Source organism: Acipenser ruthenus, chromosome 7 (assembly GCF_902713425.1).
Source record: "Acipenser ruthenus chromosome 7, fAciRut3.2 maternal haplotype, whole genome shotgun sequence".
NCBI lineage: Eukaryota > Metazoa > Chordata > Actinopteri > Acipenseriformes > Acipenseridae > Acipenser > Acipenser ruthenus.
In genome coordinates this window covers 11,990,252-12,017,885 of record NC_081195.1, presented here as the reverse complement: position 1 = coordinate 12,017,885, position 27,634 = coordinate 11,990,252, and the positions used below count along the sequence as shown (strand labels likewise).

The window sequence follows — 27,634 nt, the reverse complement described above, 5'->3', positions numbered from 1 at the left end:
TTTTTAGAATGTCTCCGCAGAGATTTGACTCGCTTTTGAGTTTAGTGGGACCTCATCTCAGAAAAGAAACTAGTACTCGACTGAGAACCGATTTCTGAGGGCTGGAGACTAGTTATTACATTATGGTAAATTGATTATTTCTCTTGACTTATAATACATTTTGATTGTGAAAAGTACCCGGATTTGGTTTTCACAAAATTAATACTTAATTATAACGATTCTTTCCAGGTACTTGGCTTCAGGAGACAATCAGACTTCCCTGGCATTCACCTTCAGAATAGGGCAGCGGTTTCGGCGCTATGCTTCAGTGCTAGAGGTGCCGGCTTCGCGCCCGCCCTCCGCCTGTGTGTGGATTGCCTCGCCCTGTGTGATGCGCCTGACTGCGGGACTCGAAATCGTTACAATATATATATATATATATATATATATATATATATATATATATATATATATATATATATATATATATATATATATATATATACTGTATATAGATAGAAATAAGTAATACAAAATAAACTCCCGATATTTCATTCACTTGAAAAATAAATAAAATACGTATAATAGTTATATTAATATATAAGTGCGATTGTGCTAAGTACATTCCATCAGCAAAACATAAAAGGCATTTCATGAGCATACAGTGTTTTTTAACATTATTGTACCACAACAGCCTACTGTGTATACTGTAATTCTGCAAGAAACAGTAGAAATATAGCTAACACAATTTAGCTGACACATACTTTTAATTATGTATGTCGTTACTCGCATCTGTGATTTATATGTACTTTATATTATTTGAAGATAATAATATTGAATTCCCTAGTTCAAAGATTAAAAGATAAAAAAAGAAAAGACCCCCTTATGTGAATTCTTAATTCTCTGCAGCAGCAACAGGCGTATCAGATGGCTTATTACGTTCTGCAGTAGTACTATGCCTCTTTAGTTATGCGCCAAACTAGATATTCACCTTCTAATGACCGAAATCGCAGATCCTTTACATCTTAATATGTTCAGTAAATGACTGGTTTGTCTGTGTAATCCCAAAATTAAACAATAGAAAGTGTAAATATGTCAAAAGGTTTCTTTATTCTTTTTTTTTGTCCTTATATTTTATTGTTTACGTTTCAATGTTACTTTATTTTAATTTTAATGCGTGTTGCATTTATCTAAACAATGAAATGTTTGGTGAACACTATTCAACAGGTTACTATGTTGAAGTTCGGACAAATCTTGCTTCCTTTTTGTGGGTGGAGTGTTGACAGTGTGTTATTTTCATTGACTGCCGCCTTTGAGGAAAATACTGACATTACATGCAGTGCCATACTAGTCATAATGTCTTTATGTCTTTAAACACTGTTGGTTTACACATGCGTATGATGTTAGCATTCATTACATGTAACCAAAAGACTGAAATTATGTTTGCAACAATTATAGAAAATTGTCAGAACTGTTTAAAATCATATTCATGACTGGATACCTATAACGGCGTTACTGCATCTTTAAAACGTGAAAAGGCTGGCAACGACATACTTTGTATTCCAGTCACCGAGTTCTGCTGTAAGGTAGGATCTAGAATGAAAAACACTCGTGTTGAAAATAAAGCGCATTATACTGAACCGCCGAATCCCAAATAGATAGAAAATGACAAACTGCATAGGTTGCGTCGTTTTATGAATAAAATCCAAACGCAGAATTCAATCTTAGAGCGACAGTGCCTTGCTGGAACAAAACATCCAGAAAATCTGTCCATCTTTATTATTTTAGCTTGACTCCGCCTTCCTACCTGCAAATCTCCCTTGCAATCTTTTTAGCAGATCTGACAGCAGCTATCAGCTGTGCGCACAAGGGAGGCCGAAGGGAGTGCGTGGGAACGGCGACAGCGACTAAAGCAGCGCTCACTGTTTGGGAAAGAAAGAGAAACACAGTATAAACCACGACTTCTGCAACGAGGTGGAGAAAAAGAGAAGAGATCTCTACACAGGTGTAAACCCTTAGAGTCAAAAGGAGAAAACTGATTACCGTTTTAAGGCGATTGGTTCCCTAGATAAAGAAAGATAGGTCGCAAGCAAGCAACCGATTGAACTACATTTTTGCAGCATTCACTGTACACCTATAACAGCATCAAAACGAAGAACTATGTCTATGGAAATATTCTTCAAGATTTGGAAAATGCCTAATTTTAGATAGATGAAAAATATAGGCATCGTTAAGGGCGAGTTTAATGCGTTTTGCAGAAGGAGACGGACAAGCAGTCTGTTTTGATGTTTTGTTCGCCTGTGCGTCACAGGTTTTAGGGGAAATCGATTTGCAGAAGAAATTGGGGTAAAAGAATAGCTGTGAAGGGAAACCAGGATTTCCAAGCAGCATGACTGATGGTTGGGTTTGGGGGCGCTGGCAGGAGCCCTCCAAAGCCCGTGGATGCTAGCTATCACAGATGGCAACATTTCCGAAGGAATCAACAGCATTCTATTCATGAGTAATACTATCAATGACAATATAAAGCCGGACTCCGTGTATATATCCAAGATGGATGCAACTGTCATCCTTTACTCTGGAGACGTGAATTGCGATACTAGCAATGGCCAACGTATGTGGTGGGCTTTCCTCGCTTCATCCATGGTTACTTTCTTCGGGGGTCTCTTTATCATTCTTCTCTGGAGGACCCTCAAGTACCTGTGGACTGTTTGCTGCCACTGCAATGTTAAAAACAAGGTAATTTGAAAGCATAATTAAAATGTTATTTCCTCTGCTAGGTTTCTCAGTATACAACAATTATGCATTGTTAAATAGTATAAAAGGGATTGTCTACTGTTTTTTGCTTTCCTTTTTCTTTGATGTTGGGAAGTACACGTTTCTCTGTGACACGTGATCTGGCGGGTTTGCATTTTGCCACCTTGTATCATATCAGTGGGTAAGGTACTTTTTACATTTGTATCTGAGATGCGCAGTTCATTAGCAACGACAATGCTGTGCATATTTCCGTGACACCCCCTCCCTTACTTATACATTGAGAAAGCCTCTGTCAATGTTGTTCAATCACACATGAATATTCTTATTTCACAGTTACAGATGGACAGAAGACCCTAAAATGGAGACATGCACCTTTACAACTAATATAATGCTTTTTTTTTTTTTTTTTTTTTAATTGAGTTATTTGCAATTAAATTACAGCATGCCCAGGGTATCCGATACGCCTCTTCCTGGCAGCCCATTTGTTGTTACACAATTGGAACATCTGTTTCTGATACCAATGGGTAAGCCTGTATAATTGTGCTTGCTAGGCTGCTTCTGACGTCTTCACCCATTTTCATTTTGCGAATTAAAAAGAAAAAAACACTTTCAGATATTACAATTTTATAAGATGCAAAATGTACATTTCTTTTTTAACTTTTATAAATGAGTTGGTAGTGTGTTTCATTAATGCATATCAGCTGGATTGCACAAATAGTTTATGTGAGTGACATTTCTGTATGCAATGGATGGGCCCCTCCCTCAGGTTTCCTCTTATCTGCAATGTATACATAGATGTAGCTATTACCAATTTCAAATACATTTTCTTTCTAACAGCGTTCACGTTATATGGTTGACAGTAGTTGCACATTTCTTAATGTTATATATTTTAGTGGGGTTAAAGGAATTCTTCATCATTTTTGTCAAATTTACTTAAAACAAATATTTATGCATATTTGTGAGTGTCCTACAAAATGCTTATGCACATTTCGTCAACCACTAACATTTTAAATATTTCATACTTACACATCTGAGGTGCAGTATGATGTTCATTAGGTCATACCACTTAAGTTATTGTACAATTTTAATTTTAAATAAGAATAGTTAGTTATTTTTACAACATATCGAATATACGCAGGAACCCTATATTGTGAGAGTGCAAAACCTAACCTGGACAAAAAATACACCCATTTGACATTTCTTGAAGTACCCTCCCATTTTTGGAGTATATAGGAGTTTTTTTTATGAGCTTGCCTTCTGTGTTGTGTGGGATTACTTAAAATGTTTTCAACCTTTTAAACCTTTTATTTAACAGGACAATTGCCCATTTGAAAAGGAAATCAATACGTAACTGGTGCTGTAATGAATTTCAGAATATGCTACCTAACCACTGGCACACAAACAGATAACTAAAGAAAGAGTTTTCAGAATGTGGGTGATACCAGTAGTGTGTAAGCTACTGTAGATGGTGTTGGGTATGACACCAGAAAAAGGTGCTTTTGCTGTAAATCATGAGTTCTGCCACTGACCTTTACTAACTTGTTTTCATTTATATTTTAATTGGCTGGCTGTAATACGAAACTGACTCCTGCAGATCCACGCAGCAGTAGTCACATGGTGCAGTTCTGCAGGAGCAGCCTGGAGTCCTGAACAGTAGATGTGACTTCTTTTGTTTTCGTACTATTTTGACAAGATTAGTGTTCTACTATACTATAAAATATTAGTCCTCAATTTCATAATCAACATATTAATTAATAAAAGGCAGCTTAGTTGATTGGTTCTTGCATTGTTTTTAAGCATTTAAATTACTGAACTGATCCTACACCTGCATGGTGTGTAGATGTATTAAATGGTGAAGTGATCATTTGTACCTAGCCTGGGCCCTGTTTTGCTTTGTTTCCGTATTTGCTTTACATCATTGGGGATCCGAGTCAGTTTTGTCTTTGCCATTGCTGCAGCAAGCATTCCGAGCTTGATCATTCCAGGCAGAGTTATTCCACAGGGTGTTGAGACGTGGAACTAGAACATGGTAGAATTAAGCACATGGCTCTCTGCAGAAGGAATGATCACTGGTTCTATTTATCCTGATTTGAGTCACTGTAAAAAAAAAAAAAGAGCTGTTGCTAGATATATACTGGGGGGGTCTATAGGAAAGAAAGCCCTTGGAAAACCATAGTATAATGTCCTATTACATAATTGGTAATGAACCAGACATTAGAAAAAAGGTAGGCTGTGATGGGGTATACCCCGCCCCTGTGCATATTATGTTTTGTATTATTTTGTAGTTGTATTTTTATTTAAATGTACTGTTTTGTGTATTTAAAGCACACCGTTTTGTTGTTGTTTTCGTCGCATGGATGGGGTTAAACTTCCCCATTCATGCTAAACCCATGCAGAATGTGACCATCTCCAGATTGATTGATTGATTAATTTATTACTAATTTGGAGAACGTCACATATAAGCCCGCAGCTTTGGCTGATCGGGGACGGTGTTCAGAGGCGGAATGAGACATGAAACTAAAACTGAAAGGAAAGCTTGGATAACAATTACTACGCTTGCTAGTTTAGGCTAGCTGTTCTGTGTCTGTTTGTTTGGGCCACAGTGCCTTTGTTTATGTGAAGTGTTTTGTTTTGTTCAACCTTTTTATTTTACAATAAACCGGCGCATCAGCACATTTATTCATGTCCCAGCACTGTTGTCTGTGTCCACTGTCTTCCGGTCAGACATTGCCACCAGCCATCCTGGTCACATAGGCCTATTTTAATTTTACTCAAACTTAAGTCTTGGTAAATTTAAAAAGCGAGATTGCTGTATAAGTGCTAATTTTGAGGATTGCTCTGCATAGAAATTCACAGCATCTGTGGTTGGATTTAAAATTAGTTCTCAAGTAGGCAAATCTTCCCTTTTAATTTTATCAAATAACAAAGTAAGCAGATAACAAATCTGCTCAGGAAAGCTTGCAAAATGAAAATAATATATTTTAAGCTTTGTTGGCAATTAATTGCTTTGACATGTAAAGGAGGCCAATTTGTTAAGAATGTAATGTCAACACAATATTTTAAATTCTTAACAGCAATTTATGGATACAACTTTTTTTTTCATTTGAATTATACTTTATTGTAGGAAGATTAGCAAAAATACAGAATATACCTTTTTAATTATTGTTTGTTTTACATTTCAAAAATATATACATAAAAAACCCCAAAACAAGCAGTATTCATTTGCAGTGTTCATAATGAAAGAACATATGAAGGAGATCATGGCAGGCTCTGTGCTGCATAAAGTTAAAAAGGTTTTCAGCTGTTGTTGTCTTTTAAACTAGAGATGTCATGAGTGCTTATCTGAAGGGAAACCACAGATGAAACCATAGGAGGTGGCACATGCTTATATCACATTCAAACGTTATACTGCATGTGTTTTAAAAAAATATATATTTATTTATTTATACAATCCAAATTCAGTACTTGAACATATTTAAAACCTGTGTGTTTGTATATGGACAGGGGTTGGGTTTAGACTCAAACCCTGTATATTATTTTATTTTTTATTTTTAATTGGTTGAATTGTTACCTGTATGTCATAATTACATAACCTTTCTGTATGTTTTTATGTGTAAACCCCTGACCTGGACCAAGAGACATTCACTCCTCATCAAAATCATTAAAATTCCAAAAGTGTGTGTGGGGGAGGGCTTAGCAATTTGTCAGAAGTGTACTAAAGTCATATCAGTAATATATTATATAACTTGCAGTATATGTAAAAATAAGGGCAGGTATTACTATAGTAATTCATATTCATATTTGTATTCATATTGTCAATTATTTAAAAAAACAAAGTTCATGAATCAATCCATAATTGATTTAAATAATTGATAAACAATCATAACACTTCTTACTCTAATAGGCCAACTTTTCTACAGGTGTCTGTTTTAATGTCTTGCACTGGGTGTCCTGGGTGTCCTCGGTGTCCTTTTTTATACTTTGTAGTTCTTTTGGAATCACATTACTGTCTTTGCAAATAGATAGGAATGCTGCGTGTGAAATGAATTGGAAATAATTTCCAAAGCCGACTGTAATTCATTCATAACTCAATCATGAAATCTGAGTAAAAAATCTGTATCATTACATAAAGTTAAACTGCAATTAGGTAGCCAAAGGCACCTTCATTCCTTGCATACTGAGTGTGCTGGAAAGTAGAGTTTCTTTCTGCTTTTCACAGGGTAGTTCTAAAGTAGAGCTGAATATCACTGAATGCACAGAATGCTTCATGAACTCCATCCCCTGCTCTAGTGTGTGCACACCCACCTACTGCCTACTCATAAACCTTGTGGGGTTCTGACTCATACTACACATAAAGACCAATAGGCATGCAGTAAAGACACTGTTAAAGTATATATAGCTAACAGAATAATTCCAGTAAATATTATCTAATATGTATTGCCATCACTCTGTAGATCTCACACTTTCCTATATTAAAGATACACGTGGGCTATTATGTTAAACCTGTATTCGATTTTTTAAAATTTTTTATAGCATTTGTAAATAGTAAAACTGGCGATACATTGGCCTGCATTTGAGAACCAATCATTGCTTTTCCTAAGACTGGTGTGTTTTTAATGTCGACTTAGTTCAAGCAACCTTACAAAGTTTCCCATGGTCTTTAAGAGGGTAGTGGTAATGGTAACAGTTTGTGCTGACAGGAAGAGACAGCTGCTGTTTTGAAGAGATTCTGCCACCCATGTGTGGTATCTGCAGTTATATATTTAAGAAGGTTCTGTTATTTAGTATTTAGCATAGGGTAGAAATATAGTGACTGAAATATGCAAGTTTCCTGTGCAGACTGTGTATATGAAAATAAATGAAACATGGAACTTGTGTTCTTCTGGCTTAAGAACATAAGGTTCATCCATATCTTCAAAGGATGCGCACCATAATATATATATATATACAAAAAATAAAGTAGTTCAATCTTTGACACGCTTTCCAGCTATACGTCTGTATCCGTGTCTCCAGTCAGTTTTGCAGCTTCCACGCTTTGTTCTTCTGAACAGTCATGATTGAGCTTTTGCAATGTTTGTTTATTGAAACTGTTCTTTTTTCCAGGTGAAAGTGAATAGTAGATTACACTTGTCACACAAAACACACACACACACACACACACACACACACACACACACACACACACATATATATATATATATATATATATATATATATATATATATATATATATAAAAATAAAATACAGTACTGACACATTATGGAAACAACAAATGATTTATATCAAGGCTAATCATCTCCTCTTTAAAAAATATGCAAGAGATTTTAATGAACAGTCTCTCCCACAAGTGCTGTGATCCACTTACTACCAATGCGGAATGACTGGGTGTGACATTTTCTCATCATTTTACCCTCAGAAATAGCTTTCTGGCTCAGGACTTCTAAGGACAACCCAACATTGAATATTGCACCAGTCTTGACAGTCTCAACTAAGGAAGATTTTGGTTTGGGGGGGGGGGGTAAATAGAGAACAAATGCTCCACCCAGTCATTCAGCATTCAGTCATTCACCCTGCTGTTTCTACCATGCAATCTGGAAAAGGCGGAAGCTGGAACATTGGTGCTAATTATTAAAATAGTGGGTTTTAGTTTATTAATTACTTTTCTTCTTCATTAAGTATTTCTAGCGATTTGATCCTCATTCTCCTTGGATACAGCAGATTTACTGTTTTTAAATTCTTTGAGCAATGTATTGATTGCTTGTGACTATCACCTGAAAGACAGTTTGTCTGAATTATCAATACGTTCAGTTGACACTTGAAAGAATTCAGGGGATGAACAGTCACAGATCTCAGTAGTGATTGGCACCTCAGGATTGATTCCAAAGGGACCAAAGAGAATCTGTCAGCTCATTGAGACAGACTTGTACAGTATATGCAGAAATCCACATTGTTTTTAACAGCTGGTATCCCTAGATGGGTCTGGGGGTAAGCCAACACTTATAAGCTTGTAACAAGAACAGGGAACTTGTATACCGTATAAACCTGATGCTTCCTCAGGTTTCGTTACACTTTTAATGAGGGAAGTGAACATTATTTTATAAAATATGAATTTCCTTAGACTGCTATAACTAGGACTTATGTTTTTCGTTTTCTATTAATTTCATTTTTCGGTGCTTATTTTTAGCTATTTTCGAGTTTTATGTACAGGGCTTGAATTTCATTTTTGTGTGCTGGGGGGATTTCCCCCCTATGCTGCAGCCAATGCGGGGGGATTCCAAAATTTTAGGGGAATGGCAAAGAAAAAACTATATATTTTACTGCATCATCATTCACACTGGTGTTGCTTTAAAATAAGCTGCTTTCAGGAGACCTAACAGCTGTTCATCACTGTGAGACAGAGCACTCTCCATTGCTTTTGCCATTGCCTGACGTGAAGTTTTTGCTGCAGCAGAAGAAAAAGGTGCTTTTCCTTTTAACCAGCGCTCCATTTCTTTTTTTATATTTTTACTCTTTATCAAAATGCATCTTTATTACAAGTAATACATGTTACACTACACATTGATATTCAGTATCCTTGTTAAACTACTGTAAAATGTATCTCGTTTTTTGGAATATTCAATATATTTTTTTAAATAAATAAATGAGAGAAGTACATTCAGAAAATGTTTTGAAAGAACAATGGCCTCTTCATTAATATCTATCAACTGTCACAATCTATCTGAAGATAATAAATTGATTTAATTTAATCACATTATGGCCGTATGGAAAAGAAAGTCATCATTTGCTAGATGTTTTAGTATGCTGGGAATTACAGCAGTTTAGATAGTTTGTGGTTGCTTGTGAATTGAGCTCTAGCAAATGAATAATTCATTTGAAAGGGGATGATACATTGCAACTCCTGTTTTAAGACTTTTTAACCTTGTACAGGGAATAGGATCTGATTCTGTTTCGTTTCTAATTACCATGCAGTGTGGAACAGCTAATAAGATTTGAAGATGTGTGCTAGCAAGATTAAACTGTGCTAAGTAATCTCTGGGTCACATACATGTCAACATTAAGTTATCAAAATAAGGGAGATATTGTGCGGTGTCCGAAATAGTTTTTTTTAAATGAATGAATAGGTTAATGCTGCCTTAACAGAGCAGTTTTAAGTTTATTTTCAAATAATGTTTACTTTATGAAAAATAAATAAATAAATAAACTTTTATTACAAACTAAACATGTTTGTCCCAGGTCTGGGTCACATCAGAGGCAACCAAAGTTCATAGCCTTCAAATTCAAACATTCTCTCTGTTCTTGAGGCTGTGGTTGTAAGCATAGGTTGGCAGCAGCCAGTACTTTGCTAGAAGGACAATATAATCCAACTAACCATGCTGAAATTTCTCTCACTGCTTGCACTGCTGTGAGGGATTCAAAGAAGTGCCTTCATTAATGATGACAAGTGCCTAAATCTTGCTTGCTTTCCCACAACTCCCCAGAATCTGTCTACCTTCCCTTCTTTGGGCATCTCTGTGCTGTCTTATCTGGGACTCAATCATTTCATCTCTCAATCTGTCTACATCAAATTTCAGCTGTGGAAATGTCTCTGCTAACGCCACCACTGCAAATAAAAATACAGAAATCTTAAAATTTAAAAACATAGAAGCTGAAATAATTTTCAGTGTCACAGAATGAAAAACAACTTGAAATCCTTGAAGATGGATAAAAAAATAACTAGTGTTATTGTACTTTGTGAAAGATAACTTCTAATCAGATATGACTGTAACAATTAAAAACACTAGTTACACTAAAGGAAAGATTAAGTATTGTATTCCAGCAGGGTTGGAATTTACAAGAATACTTCATTTCTTTTTTTTTTTTACTTGACCAGTAGGATTTACATCTTGGGAAGCCATTGTAAGCAGTGAGCCGAGAGACAGCACTGGCGAGGGCGCTCTCACGTCTTCCGGTATTGTGCTAAGGGCAATATGATTTAGAACTTGAAAAATTAGCAAACAAAATTACTTTGACTAAATAGTAAGTTTGAAATATGGGCGAAAGCTTGCCCCGGCTGCCGTCCGGGAGAAGGGTAAAAAATACGGGACCCTCCCGGCAAATACGGGAGGGTTGGCAAGTATGGGGTCAGGGCTGGCGCAAGGATTTTTGCCGCCCTAGGCAAACGAAATTTTGCTGTCCTCCTTTTTCACTCTTTTTTTTTAAAATGTGTGTGTGTGTATATATATATATATATATATATATATATATATATATATATATATATATATATATTGTAATGAACCGCTGCGTTGGAAGTGAAACAAGACCAGATGGGATTCTGAATTTGCTGCTTTAATTACTGCACTAAATAAAATAACACAGCAAATCCTTGTTTGGGTCGGGGTTCACACCAAATCAGTAAATAAAAATAACTCTCTCGCTCTCTGTGCTTTTCCTCTTCTCTTTCCTCCCAACACTCTCACTCACTCTCGTTCTCTGTTCTTCTGACTCACTTTGGGCTTTTTGACCGCTTCACAGATAGGCACTCTCTTTCAGCCTTTAACTCTGTCCCTCACAGCCTTACTCCAGTTGAATCTACACGTGTTCTCGTGCTCGCAGCTTTCCCCCCCTACTTACAGCCTCGGGGCTATAAGTACTATAAGTACACGCACGCACAATAAATGTTGACTTTACACTTTTGTCACTTACCTTCTGTTAAGCTCCCATATTTAATAGTTTATAAACAAAATAATATATGAATTAAACTACAAAAATGTAATATTCAACTTCACTTTACACATAAAACACTGTATATTATGTAATTTCTTGTTTAATTGTAATAACCTATATTTAAATATATGTAGATAGATACAAATAATTGATAAGATTGTTAAACACAGTTTTAACTTAATTTCAGTGTTAACAATAATAAATTCATAACTCACCTGCCTGTCTTTCCTACACACATCTGGACTTGCATGCAGTTGTCGCTTCTTTAGAGTGATGTTTCTGCGCATGCGCCACCGAATGGGACAGTGCTCAGAAAATAGCATTTTCCATAATAATTACGTATTGTCATAATTTGTCATGTTGCCGTTTTCTTCAAAAGGCCCTGGGCAAGTGTGAAATCTACTTCAAAAGTTTGATGCATTTAACATGGCGAAAACCAGCAAAATTTCTTACGCCTCAATTGACTTTTCATAGAAAAAATTCTGCCGAGCTCTCTGTATATACCACAATGCTTTGCACGCAGTGAGACGGAACTAAAGGTGGAGTCGAGTATCTTGTTAAATAGAATATCTTTAGTATTAGCAACGTCCTTTTATGAGAATCATTGTCAAGGTAATTAAATGAAATCCAATAATGCCCTGCCCCATTTGAATACACAAGAAACCACAGAAGAAGGTTTGCCAATTTTTTGTGTGATATACAGTTAGGTTTCCTCTGGAATAAGTTTGTCTTTTCTGGTGGCAGTACTGTCATAATTGTCATCATAATAAAAATACACGAATTGTGCTAAACCATTGGAAATAAGGAGAAGTGTTACAAGTGGAATCACATTAAATAATGATTTGTTAAGTGAATACAGATACTTCATCTACATCATTTATAAGTTCCTTGGTTGACTACACTGTGTTTTGGATTTGCTCCTTGTGTATTTAAATAATAAATAAATATAAAGTCTGCTCTATAGTGTACAAACACACAAAATGCCCTTACACTTCTAGCACTGCAAGATGGCAATAACAGATCCCAAAATATGACTTCCTGACACATGATGGAGATCAACATACTCCCACACAGTGGTAGTAATTGTACAGGTATAATCAATTTAATTGTTCTGTTGTTCAAAAATTCTATTGAAAATAGTTACTACTTCATTACACTACAATTTATGGGAAGTATCAGACACATTTGAGCCTTTATTATGTGACAAAATCACTGTGCTACAAATGTGTTCTTTTAAGGTCATTTGTAGGTCAGGGAATTCCATGTGCACATTTGGCTACATTGTCAGCTTCCAGGAAGATGAGATAGACAATTGTGGTAGCGCAGAAATAAGGATGAACAAAACAAAATCCCTGTATTGTAAAGGAAACCAGTTTGGTTTTCCTTCGTAGGTTAATTGGGATCTTCAATGTGTGCATTTTATGGAAACTGCATGATATACCCAGTTTACCTTTAAAACAATGAATGGATAGCTCTTAGATTTTATCTTAATTAATTATTTACAGAGGAGGGCTGCTTATAACATTCTGTGACGCAAAAAGACGTAATTGGAAGAAGCTGGGTTGACTTACCAAGATTTATTTCAAACAACCCTACAAGCAACAATTAAGCGTTGCTTATCTGGAGAAAGGATTACAAAAAAGCATTTAATTAATCGCCCCGTTTTCATCCATAAACAAACTGCTCTTCTGTACACCCTTGCGGTCACTTAGCTTGACCTCGGTTTTATGTAATATCTAAGGTGGTGTTTAGGCCCGGATCGGTAAATAAACTGAACTGTCTCAAGATCCCTGTCATACTTGAAGTGGAAGATTAACCTTTCGTCAGCAGCAATTATTCAGCTCTCATGGAATGCACACACTTAAACATGGTTAACTTATAATTTAAAGCAAAAGAACAACACAGAACTGGTTTATATTATTAGTTAAACTCTTCTGTATTGAATAAACATTGTTTTCAAGTGCATTTTTATTGTATAAATATTGTATTTATTAAAATAACGTTAACAGTATAGGCCTTTAAAATACCACAGACACAAATATAAGCTACAAAAATAGATGTTATATTGTACTTGGAGACTTAACATGCACACAATCTAGTAAACAATTTGTGTACAAGTACCTGTGCTTCAATATGAAGTTGCATTGTGCATAAAAAAGCAGCTTCAGTCTTTTCATGGGGGGAAAAAAAAACAGTGCCCAGGTAACTTGTTTACATAACAAAAAAGAACCATCCCTCAAATAATAAAATCATTTTTTAAATACTTCACTGTATCAGGTAATAACCAGGCTACTGTAAAGAATGCAGATATCAAATACAGTGCTGGAAAGTCATGTATTATATACTGATGCAGGTTCATAAAAAATGACTATTGGCTAAACAAATAAATATTTAGGGATACAGAAATCATATTTTATTTCTACATCTCCCTCAGCTCTCCCTCAACTCTCAACAATCTATTCTCCCAGTAAATTCAATGTAAATAAATGTATATTTTTTGTAACCCTAGGAAGGATCACCTCTGATTCTTGAGTCAGACAAGAATGTTCTTGATATCAAAATAAGTTATTAAAGTTTACTCACATGTAAGGATATCCCACGATCTTGATAGAATTATGAGATATGTTCATTTTAAACATGCCGCTGACAAAAGGTTCAGTACTTCCATTATTTTATGCCCATTCATTTTATAAACTGTGCATAACAAAAGACTACTGTATTATTAATCTGTTACCATAGACATACACAGACTTAAGTCTGTCCTGGTCCATACTAAATCTAAATTCTGAACAGTGAATCGGCACTCGCCCTCTTTTATTGTCAATCACAGTTCCACAAAACCTACAACTTTTTTTCCCCCTGGTTCTGTTTTTAAAAGTACTCATGTATTTAAGGGAAATAATGAAATTGTTGTAAATATGTCACAGTGCTCCTAAGATTGAATTGTTTTCTAGTGTTGTACATAATTATTTTATTGAATGAGTTAGGAGGAAAAACAGCTGACAGCCAGACTGAACAGCTGGCCCTGTCTGACTGTGTACAAGGGGACATAAGTTCTGCTTCCAGAGTGTCGTTGCAGATCTCTTGACTGTCCAGCTTTTCTTGAGCTTTTAATACAGTTGTGTAGTAGCAATGTCACACTACACATAATACATACTGGTATTGATACTTTGATATCGATTATATCCTCTTCTGATCTTGTAGCAAGTGTGATCTTGCATAAAATCACAAGTTTAATTTCTAAATCTAACTAAAGTTTTTAAACGTATACATTTTCAACATATTGTCACAAAGGTGAAGTGTATTTTAAACCTGTGACAAATGTATAAAGTTTTTCTTTAATAATAATTAGTTTTAGGTAATTTAAACTGTTGTGGGAATTGTGAACCTTTTCAGTATTTGGGTAATATAGTGTTACTGTTAACCATGCCAAAGTTGACCTTTGGTAACAAAAATAGTTGATCCTTTTGAACGCTGACCTTAGCGTTGTAGGACATTACTTTTACTTAAGGGGATCAACATCAGTGTTGGAAAGCAAATTACAACCTCGTTTTGTACCTCAATAGGAATGTCCTAAAATCCCCTTCATGTTCAAATGTATTGCAGATTGTAGTACACGTAGTACTTCCATAGGTTGGCGATGGTAGGATACAAACCAGGGACCTTACAATGAATTGAGCTAAAAGAGCTGGTTCTGTCAGCTGTGCCAACAGAGGTGCTTACATACTAAACACTTGTTGCAATGTGTGCTGCATTTTTACAAATCGGGGTTCATCACTGTGGTCTGTTTTATAGCAGCGTGGGTCAGCAGTCCAATTTTAAATAAACAGCACATTCATTGCTGATAAAATAAATACTATGTCAATGGTCTGCTCAGATCCCACATCTTCAAGATACAGCCAAAACATAGCAACAAAAGCAAAATAACATTGAATGAGCTTTTATATTTTTAATATACAGTATATTATAATAAATTAGCAAAGAAGGAACAACTGTGGCAGCAGGAATCTTCCCAACAACAATGCTTTTGTTATAGCAGGTTACGGCAATTCAGCAAGATCTTCACACCAACTACAAACAGCACTTCTCAAACACATCACACAGCTTGCACGCAGGCTGTTGTCTTTACAACCCTCCCCCCTCCCAGACTCCACAACATTGCAACAATGTCGTACAGTAATAAACATATCGTCCAATCAGGAGGCTGTCCGTGCATCCTCCCCCTAGCTCCTGCCAGGTGCGCAAAGTGATCCCCTGAATCCCTGGCTGCGCTTCCCCTGCTGGGTAGAGGTCATTGCTGGTGCAGAGTTGCATGCATCGTCCTAAACGGTAAAGCATAAGGCTTCAGACAGAACGATTCTCGTGCGTGTGAACAGCACAGCTGCGGGGTCGTGCAATCAGCCCTGCACACGATTTGCAGAGACAATGTCCCTTGTCCTCTTGGAATGATTAACATGCCTGATAAAAGTGGCATTTGTTGATTAATTACATGTACTATCTTTCTAGGATATACTTTTGTATTTTTGGTAGGAATGGAATAAATTAAAACCTGTACAGGTACTACCCTGGATCAAAAATTAGTTTTTTTTAAATTATATTTTTAGAACTGTATATCTGATTCTCACAAACAATTATATAACATTGCTCTATAACTTATATATAAACCATAAATTAACACACACTCATAACCAGCAGTCCAGATAAGCTGCGTACATTAATTTTTTACACATTAAAAAATCCAAAATACACACTAAATGTAAATTTAAAGCGTAAAAATACGCATAGCAATTTTGCTGCACAGCTTGTCTCCCCTCCTGCCTCCCCTAAAACTTCCACTAACAACTAGGCTACATCTCCCAGAAGATAATGTCTTCAGTTACTAGAAAACTGTACACAAGAAAAAACAACCCAAGAAACATTATCCAATCTCTGGCTAGACCTGTTGTCTTTGCAGCCAATCACAGTAAGAATAAGAACAATTCAAAGCTACACAGGTTGAAGCATAAACACCCCAGTCCAGCTACAAATCCAACTGGAACCAACGCCAACCACTGAAAAAGGTGCCTGTAATATCATACAAACTGTTACTAATGCATTTCCTTATTTTATTGATCTGTATGTCCTTATATTGAAGTTTTAACATGTTCAATGTGTTTTAAGAATTTAATGTTAAAATATAAGTAATGTATTTAATTTGCAGTCAGTGTCATACCTCAAAAAAATGCGCTGAGCCGATAAAGAACCTTGTAGAAGACGCGAGTGCTGGTACAGTAGTTCAAAGTAACATTGCAGATAAAATGGAAGGCTCTTTTTTAATGCCTACGCCATTACCATTAAAGATTGTACAGTATTTATCGCAATTACTACTCATGACTTCAAGGTAATGTTGCATTTTACCCCATGAAAATACATTTTACTCACTCTGTTAAAATTAGAGGGTAAGTTACTCCCAGACCCAACACCTTATCTGGAGCACTGCTCATAACCCTTCTTCAGCTTTCTGTTTTTCTAATGTTACGGACCTATCGTAATGACTCCATGCATGAACATATTTAGCTTTCTTTGTCCTGCCTCTTTAAAACAATAAATGAGAAGTTATTTGTTATCAGTTTTTAAAGACTCATTTAATTCTATTTCTAAACCTGTAATTATACCTTTTTAAAGTAAGCCTGATGAAGGAAGCTTTGCTGTAATGCATTTTTTAATGCTAAAGTTAATTAAAAAAAAAAAATGCTAAAGAAAGTGGATACTGCAATCTTTTCATGGAATAATGTGACTAATGTCTGTAGTCTATAGACGTTCTCAAACAAGTGAGCAATCAAGAAAATGCAGAACACCTTCCCTGATATCTTCAAAAGACCTTCAGGCTGATCTTGAACTGTATCTCCCTGTATGTCATGAGCTAAGAAGCTAGGCATGGCTCTAGCTGTAGCTGAAAATAATAATAATAATATAGACCCATAAAGGTGAAATTCCATCATTTCTAGCTATAGTATAGCTACAGCACACGACACCGAAATAGGTAATACACCACAACAGGGTTTTTTTTTATTTTTTGACAACAGCGATTATAACATGGCTTCATGTTGACTCAATAATGATCATGACCGTAGGGTTCAATAACCCGATGGGAGGGTTGGTGATCTAAAGGCCAAGCTTGAGGGCTGTTAACCCCAAGAGTAGATTGATGTTTGTAGATATTTAAAAGACAGGTGTTTAAACAGTTTATTTATTTTATTTTTTATGTAAAAATAAACTTAAAACTCTCTTTTTTAAATATTTTTATAATTATAAAAAAAAATGCAGTTCAGTTATATTAATATCCCAATGTGAATATTAATTTATGTATATTTTTTAATATCATGATCTCATAATTGTGATGCTAACAGGCACTGTGACCTTTTGAAATGAATACTTCAAGTATTTTATTTGGTTGTATTTTGCATAGCAGAAATGTTACATATAATCTAAAACCACAATCAATTGCATTTAAGAATGTATCAGCTTGGATACACGGCATACTATTGATAATGCATACTAATACAGTAACTACACGAAGGCAGTCTTACCAAAATTGAGTTTATGGAATGTTTTAAGTTTGTTATTATCTTAGGATCTTTCTAATACTTAAACCTCAATTAGTGGACTATAAATCTTCAGGGTTTAATGTGATTATATTTAAATAGCCAGCCAGGGGAAGATATTTGAATATTTGTTATTCAAAATCATATTTAAAAGGCAGTCTACAATAATATTGATACAAACATATTAATATGTGTGTGTGTGCTTTCTATGATTTAAAAAAAATAAATAAAAAAAATACAGCTTGGTAACAAAATTCAATATGCATGCCTGCTGTCATCTATTTTTATTTTAACATTGGCCTATTTCTATTTGTTAAGTAAGACATTGGCCTATTTTCTTTATATAATGGAATACTAATGATCTAACAAAATCGTGAATAATATATTTTAATAATGGCTTATAAAGACATTCAGTTAATCGAAAACACAGATTTAAAAGCTTTGCTACTCTGAAGTGGTAAATGTACCATTTCTGAATATTGTTCCTGTTATGTGAGACTGTGTGACCTTTTTCTGTTGGTAGAAGAAACTCCTGGTTCACATTTCTCTCACTACTTGGCTGCAAGGCTACATTTAACATGTGATCATACCATTTTTTGACCCCCCCCCCATGAGTCCCTGTGTAAAAGGCATGTGACAAGTTCACTGTCACTCTTGCAACCTGTTGGTGAAATGCCGAAGTGAATGATATATTTGCTAATGATGGTCACATGGCAACAATTATGAACCTGACTCCTCACTTTCTCACTGTAATTGTGGAAATTGCAGTTTTAAGACCATTTCAAGTCTGCCTAATAATTTGAATTAACAGACAAGCTAATGTTGATGTGAAATCAAATTAATCATATAGTTATTCAGCTAACACACACACACACTGTAGCACTGGTGGATCCTGTTACTTCAATGTCTGGTCAGCTGAAAGTCATTTATAATTAAATTACTATCAGTCTTAATGAGGATTGGACTGGAACTATCCTGTACACTCAAAGGACACAGTTTTCACATCAGAGAGGTGGATGTCCGGGTTTTTGGTGGTCGGATTAAAAAAATAAAGTTTGCAGGAGTTGAGGTGACCCTTTTCACTACCCTTTTGGTCTGTTGTTTTAAACTTTATTCACAGTATAGAATCAATTAAAAGGTAAATAATATAACAATTAAACTACATCTTGAGAAATAATGAGGATTGTTTAAAGCTATTTATATTGGAGGTCATATTTAAAAAAAAAAAAAAAAGTTAACTTTCTTATTTGGACAAATGTATCTCGTCACATAGGGTCAAACATCACTGCGGTCTGTTTGTTTTGAAAGATCAAAATAAATAATCTAAAACAACGTTTTGAGCATACTATTATTATACATATCATCTATAGCAGCGGTTCTCAAACTTTGCTGCACTGCAACCCTCTTCTAGGAAAAAAAAAAATGACTACGGGCCCATGACTAAGGGTTCAATACTTCCATTCGTTTATGCCAATTCATTTTATAAACTGTGCATAACAAAAGACTACTGTATTATTAATCTGTTACAATAGACATACACAGACTTAAGTCTGTCCTGGTCCATACTAAATCTAAATTCTGAACAGTGAATCGGCACTCGCCCTCTTTTATTGTCAATCACAGTTCCACAAAACCTACAACTTTTTTCCCCCTGGTTCTGTTTTTAAAAGTACTCTTTTTTTTAATGCAACAGTTATCAGTTATTTTAATGTAGTTTAAGTCATGTACTGGTATTATGTATGTATTTATGGGAAATAATGTAATTGTTGTAAATATGTGCTAAGATTGAATTGTTTTCTAGTGTTGTACATAATTATTTTATTGACTGAGTTGGGAGGAAAAACAGCTGACAGCCAGACTGAACAGCTGGCCCTGTCTGACTGTGTACAAGGGGACATAAGTTCTGCTTCCAGAGTGTCGTTGCAGATCTCTTGACTGTCCAGCTTTTCTTGAGCTTTTAATACAGTTGTGTAGTAGCAACATCACACTACACATAATAAATACTGGTAATGGTATTTACTTTGATATCGATATATCCTCTTCTGATCTTGTAGCAAGTGTGATCTTGCATAAAATCACAAGTTTAATTTCTAAATCTAACTAAAGTTTTTAAACGTATACATTTTCAGCATATTGTCACAAAGGTGAAGTATATTTTAAACCTGTGACAAATGTATAAAGTTTTTCTTTAATAATAATTAGTTTTAGGTAATTTAAACTGTTGTGGGAATTGTGAACCTTTTCAGTATTTGGGTAATATAGTGTTACTGTTAACCATGCCAAAGTTGACCTTTGGTAACAAAAATAGTTGATCCTTTTGAACGCTGACCTTAGCGTTGTAGGACATTACTTTTACTTAAGGGGATCAATATCAGCGTTGGAAAGCAAATTACAACCTTGTTTTGTACCTCGATAGGAATGTACTAAAATCCCCTTCATGTTCAAATGTATTGCAGATTGTAGTACACATAGTACTTCCATAGGTTGGCGATGGTAGGATACAAACCAGGGACCTTACAATGAATTGAGCTGAAAGAGCTGGTTCTGTCAGCTGTGCAAACAGAGGTGCTTACATACTAAACACTTGTTGCAATGTGTGCTGCATTTTTACAAATCGAGGTTCATCACTGTGGTCTGTTTTATAGCAGCGTGGGTCAGCAGTCCAATTTTAAATAAACAGCACATTCATTGCTGATAAAATAAATACTATGTCAATGGTCTGCTCAGATCCCACATCTTCAAGATACAGCCAAAACATAGAAACAAAAGCAACATTGAATGAGCTTTTATATTTTTAATATATATTATAATAAATTAGCGATCCCCTGAATCCCTGGCTGCGCTTCCCCTGCTGGGTAGAGGTCATTGCTGGTGCAGAGTTGCATGCATCGTCCTAAACGGTAAAGCATAAGGCTTCAGACAGAACGATTCTCGTGCGTGTGAACAGCACAGCTGCGGGGTCGTGCAATCAGCCCTGCACACGATTTGCAGAGACAATGTCCCTTGTCCTCTTGGAATGATTAACATGCCTGATAAAAGTGGCATTTGTTGATTAATTACATGTACTATCTTTCTAGGATATTCTTTTGTATTTTTGGTAGGAATGGAATAAATTAAAACCTGTACAGGTACTACCCTGGATCAAAAATTAGTTTTTTTTAAATTATATTTTTAGAACTGTATATCTGATTCTCACAAACAATTATATAACATTGCTCTATAACTTATATATAAACCATAAATTAACACACACTCATAACCAGCGGTCCAGATAAGCTGCGTACATTAATTTTTTACACATTAAAAAATCCAAAATACACACTAAATGTAAATTTAAAGCGTAAAAATACGCATAGCAATTTTGCTGCACAGCTTGTCTCCCCTCCCGCCTCCCCTAAAACTTCCACTAACAACTAGGCTACATCTCCCAGAAGATAATGTCTTCAGTTACTAGAAAACTGTACACAAGAAAAAACAACCCAAGAAACATTATCCAATCTCTGGCTAGCCCTGTTGTCTTTGCAGCCAATCACAGTAAGAATAAGAACAATTCAAAGCTACACAGGTTGAAGCATAAACACCCCAGTCCAGCTACAAATCCAACTGGAACCAACGCCAACCACTGAAAAAGGTGCCTGTAATATCATACAAACTGTTACTAATGCATTTCCTTATTTTATTGATCTGTATGTCCTTATATTGAAGTTTTAACATGTTCAATGTGTTTTATGAATTTAATGTTAAAATATAAGTAATGTAATTAATTTGCAGTCAGTGTGATACCTCAAAAAAATGCGCTGAGCCGATAAAGAACCTTGTAGAAGACGCGAGTGCTTGTACAGTAGTTCAAAGTAACATTGCAGATAAAATGGAAGGCTCTTTTTTAATGCCTACGCCATTACCATTAAAGATTGTACAGTATTTATCGCGATTACTACTCATGACTTCAAGGTGATGTTGCATTTTACCCCCTGAAAATACATTTTACTCACTCTGTTAAAATTAGAGGGTAAGTTACTCCCAGACCCAACACCTTATCTGGAGCACTGCTCATAACCCTTCTTCAGCTTTCTGTTTTTCTAATGTTACGGACCTATCGTAATGACTCCATGCATGAACATATTTAGCTTTCTTTGTCCTGCCTCTTTAAAACAATAAATGAGAAGTTATTTGTTATCAGTTTTTAAAGACTCATTTAATTCTATTTCTAAACCTGTAATTATACCTTTTTAAAGTAAGCCTGATGAAGGAAGCTTTGCTGTAATGCATTTTTTAATGCTAAAGTTAATTAAAAAAAAAAAAAAAATGCTAAAGAAAGTGGATACTGCAATCTTTTCATGGAATAATGTGACTAATGTCTGTAGTCTATAGACGTTCTCAAACAAGTGAGCAATCAAGAAAATGCAGAACACCTTCCCTGATATCTTCAAAAGACCTTCAGGCTGATCTTGAACTGTATCTCCCTGTATGTCATGAGCTAAGAAGCTAGGCATGGCTCTAGCTGTAGCTGAAAATAATAATAATAATATAGACCCATAAAGGTGAAATTCCATCATTTCTAGGTATAGTATAGCTACAGCACACGACACCGAAATAGGTAATACACCACAACAGGGTTTTTTTTTTTTTTTTTTTTTTGACAACAGCGATTATAACATGGCTTCATGTTGACTCAATAATGATCATGACCGTAGGGTTCAATAACCGGATGGGAGGGTTGGTGATCTAAAGGCCAAGCTTGAGGGCTGTTAACCCCAAGAGTAGATTGATGTTTGTAGATATTTAAAGACAGGTGTTTAAACAGTTTATTTATTTTATTTTTTATGTAAAAATAAACTTAAAACTCTCTTTTTTAAATATTTTTATAATTATATAAAAAAATGCAGTTCAGTTATATTAATATCCCAATGTGAATATTAATTTATGTATATTTTTTAATATCATGATCTCATAATTGTGATGCTAACAGGCACTGTGACCTTTTGAAATGAATACTTCAAGTATTTTATTTGGTTGTATTTTGCATAGCAGAAATGTTACATATAATCTAAAACCACAATCAATTGCATTTAAGAATGTATCAGCTTGGATACACGGCATACTATTGATAATGCATACTAATACAGTAACTACACGAAGGCACTCTTACCAATATTGAGTTTATGGAATGTTTTAAATTTGTTATTATCTTAGGATCTTTCTAATACTTAAACCTCAATTAGTGGACTATAAATCTTCAGGGTTTAATGTGATTATATTTAAATAGCCAGCCAGGGGAAGATATTTGAATATTTGTTATTCAAAATCATATTTAAAAGGCAGTCTACAATAATATTGATACAAACATATTAATATGTGTGTGTGTGCTTTCTATGATTTAAAAAAAATAAATAAAAAAAATACAGCTTGGTAACAAAATTCAATATGCATGCCTGCTGTCATCTATTTTTATTTTAACATTGGCCTATTTCTATTTGTTAAGTAAGACATTGGCCTATTTTCTTTATATAATGGAATACTAATGATCTAACAAAATCGTGAATAATATATTTTAATAATGGCTTATAAAGACATTCAGTTAATCGAAAACACAGATTTAAAAGCTTTGCTACTCTGAAGTGGTAAATGAACCATTTCTGAATATTGTTCCTGTTATGTGAGACTGTGTGACCTTTTTCTGTTGGTAGAAGAAACTCCTGGTTCACATTTCTCTCACTACTTGGCTGCAAGGCTACATTTAACATGTGATCATACCATTTTTTGACCCCCCCCCCCCCCCCCATGAGTCCCTGTGTAAAAGGCATGTGACAAGTTCACTGTCACTCTTGCAACCTGTTGATGAAATGCCGAAGTGAATGATATATTTGCTAATGATGGTCACATGGCAACAATTATGAACCTGACTCCTCACTTTCTCACTGTAATTGTGGAAATTGTAGTTTTAAGACCATTTCAAGCCTTCCTAATAATTTGAATTAACAGACAAGCTAATGTTGCTGTGAAATCAAATTAATCATATAGTTATTCAGCTAACACACACACACACACTGTAACACTGGTGGATCCTGTTACTTCAATGTCTGGTCAGCTGAAAGTCATTTATTGAGAGGAACGGTAGTTCCTCGTACAAGTTAGAAAAATTTGTTTGAAACTACTGAGAGTCTCTATAAAGCTCAAAGAGTTTAGCTGTTTTTACCATGTTGCAGCTGCAAAACTAAATCACTTAGAATTACCATCTGTACCAGTATCAAAAGTCTGAAACTTTCTTACCTCAAATGTGAAATAAACATACATACCTCTTATACACAATGAGATATAAGTCGTCAAACTAAGGTAAAATTGTTATTCTCCTTCTTCCTCTTCCGTTGACTTTTTAAGGGTGTGTAGCGACTATTCTACAAACAGAAAAGCTTAATAACTGGACATCTACCAATCATTTGATTAAACATGTTGGTCAAAGTCAAAACAAACCAGGGTATGCAAGCAGTTTGATATCCACACCATTTATATTAAACAAATTATTAATGTTTTAAAACAGCACATATCGTAGGAAAAAAAAAAAAAAATACTGTGGTTTGAACTTGCAACATATGACGTTCTTGAAGAGCACACGACCTTAGGCCGCTGCGCCACTGCGCAGTTGTTGAAAGGCATTTATTTTTTAAGCTTACATCCAAGCCTGACCAGCTTCGATTTCCTGTGTGAAATTTTCTAGTTTCCTGTTTGTTACGGTAGATACCATAGAATGGAATTGCACACAAGAGTGGCATGTAGCTTCCTTGTCTAAATCTCTGATCTCTGATAAATTGTAGTTCCTCATTTAATTAAATATAAATAAAGGAATTATTTATTAATTTGGTAGAAATAAATAAATGATTTAAATAAATGCATAGAGGAATCAATACATTTATAAATAAATATTTTTAAATAAATAAATGTAGAAATGAATACATGTTTATATTATAAATGTATAAATAAATTAATAAATAGCAAAGCTAGAAAACTACGTGTCATATTAATTGATTTGGCTGATGCATTTATGCACAGCAATTGACATTTATATACCTATATAAAAAGTACAAGTTTCATGTAAAAAAAAAAAAAGAAAGTCACCGAGGTTGAAACAATTAATGGTAGCTACTGAGTCAACATTTACATTGTAACGTTTAAAACAATCTTTTAAAATGTAACAAACAAGGGTCATTTAAATGTGTTGTAACAAGCAGACAAAACTGATTAAAACTAAACAAGTTTGAATGACAAATTCGGCAACATTGTCGAGTTTTGTAAACATTTAAAACTTGTATACAGTAATTAAACAGACTGTGTTGTATAGTGTTATGATGATTTTGAAAAACAAAATGTTAAAAACAGGGTTTAGTGCAAGTGACAAAACCGTTTTTCTTTACACACACTAAATTATATATGACGCGCACGCAAGCATGCTCTCACACACACAGACACACAGACACACACAGACACACAGACACACACACAGACAGACAGGCAGACACACACACACGCACACGCACACGCACACGCACACGCACACACAAATTATCTGGCCCGTGAGCAGATAACTAGTTATTTGTTAAAGGCCAGCATGGGCAGCAGTGTGGAGTTGTGGTTAGGGCTCCGGACTATTAATCGGAGGGTCGTGGGTTCAATCCCAGGTGGGGGATGCTGCTGCTGTACTAAAATAAATAACAATAATAATCGTGCATCTTGTTGCAGTTTCAACACTCGTTTTTTGTCCACAGAGTTTGGTGGAATTGACAAAAAACAACGTGCAACATTTGCCATGTTTTGGAATCAGATTTCATACCTCAGGCAGAAATCACCAATATTTACATTTTTCACGGTAGGCAGTCAAATACGTGAAATTGTGAATTTTCCGGGGCCTTATACAACGAGACACTAGTGATCCGTCGCTTGCAGCATCTGTGGAGTAGCGGTTAGAGCACTTTGTTCTTGACTGGGTTCAATCACATGTGGGTGACACATTGCTGCTTTATCTAGATTGGTCCAGTAAAAAACCTCACTGTATAAATGGGTAATTGTATTTCACAAAAGTTGGCCTGGATAAGTGTGTCTGCTAAAATAATAATAATAATAATATGCATGTTTGGTTGGTACTTGGATGGGAGACTGCCTGGCAATACCAGATACTTCAAACATTTCTTTGAAGTTTTACTTGTATTATTAACAAATAGTAGATTAACAGCAAAAATGAGCTGATTTACTTTTAATTTATTGAAATGGACCGCAAAGGGTATTAATCGCTATTGAAACGATTGCATAAGAGAAGTTATAAATATATTTATTTCATGCCTCCACCCGCTGTTTTAATTGCATTTGGATAATTCCAGACACCACCTGATAAGTGAGAGCAACAAACTCAGCAATGCATTGAACATTAATACATTTTAAAAACAAAACATCAAAGTCACAGCATGCATGATTTAACCCGTTAAATGCAAGGCTACCTATTCAACATAGATACATAAAACGAATAAGAAGCTGAGCGATTGGCATATATATCAAGTGTACCTGCTGTTCTGCCCCAGTAAACCACGTTGGGCTGGGGTAAGTACAGGTGTAGCTTGCAGAGGGGGTGCCCCTCACCGGGTACCTGCAGAGAAATCAGCGATCCAACGTGATTTAACCTGTTAAATGCAAAGCTACTTATTCAACGTAGATACATAAAGAGCGAATCAGAAGCTGAGCAATTGGCATATGTGGCATATTTACCCGCTGTTCTTCCCCAGTAAACCATGTTGGGCCGGGCTAAATACAACTGGGGCTTGCAGAGGGGTTGCCCCTTGTCAGGGACCGGCAGAGAAATCAGTGTCTCAAAGTGATTTAACCAGTTAAATTCAAGGCTACTTCTTCAACATAGACAAATACATTTATGCACTAAAAGCCAGCGAATAAGAAGCTGAGCGAATGAGAAGCTGGCGAATAAGAAGCTGGCGAATAAGAAGCCAACTTCAGCCTCATCTCTAAAACCATAGACATGTGAAACGTTTGTATGTAAATGGAATGTGTGTATAGTAAAAAAAAGTGCTCTATTCCTAAACAGCAGTGTTTATACCTCATTATACCTGGACTCTTGACCGGAGGGTTGTGGGTTCAATCCCGGGTGAGGGACACTGCTGTTGTACCCTTGAGCAAGGTATTTTACCTAGATTCAGTATAAACAACTGGTAAATTGGCAATTGTATGTAAACATAATGTGATATAATTGTGACAGTTGTAAGTTGCCCTGGATAAGGGTGTCTGCTAAAAAATAAATAATAATAATTTAAATGCAATCTGCTGAACTATTTGCATCTGACTTGGTATTTGTATATTCTGAAATATAAGAATTTGCATTTGAATTTCAAACCATGGGAAAGCTTAAAAAATATTTCAATTTTAAACACTTTTCAATAATAATGCTCATAATAAAGTAGAGAGACTTTTCAGTATTGCTGGTAAAGTTGATTAACCTGAAAGATGCAAACTAAAGGACACTTTAGAGAACTTCATGTTTATTAAACATACCAAACAAAACAAGTACAAATAATAATTGTGCAATGCACACATATATAAATATATACATATATCT

At 35.2% G+C, this 27,634-nt stretch overlaps 1 protein-coding gene across 11 annotated transcripts in view; it reads left to right on the top strand.

Moving 5' to 3' along the window:
- The first annotated feature begins 1,600 nt into the window (after positions 1-1,600).
- The window catches only part of LOC117415708 (calcium-activated potassium channel subunit alpha-1a), a 182,268-nt gene continuing 156,234 nt past the window's right edge, over positions 1,601-27,634 (top strand). For 3 of the 11 annotated variants that reach the window (XM_034026409.3, XM_034026396.3, XM_034026392.3), the window contains exon 1: positions 1,604-2,715. In XM_034026409.3, the coding sequence (XP_033882300.1) occupies positions 2,422-2,715 (294 nt within the window). In that variant the 5' untranslated portion in view covers positions 1,604-2,421. Of the gene's footprint in view, positions 2,716-27,634 lie in introns of all 11 variants that reach the window. The other 8 variants (XM_059026375.1, XM_059026374.1, XM_034026399.3 and 5 more) reach the window with 4 other exon arrangements.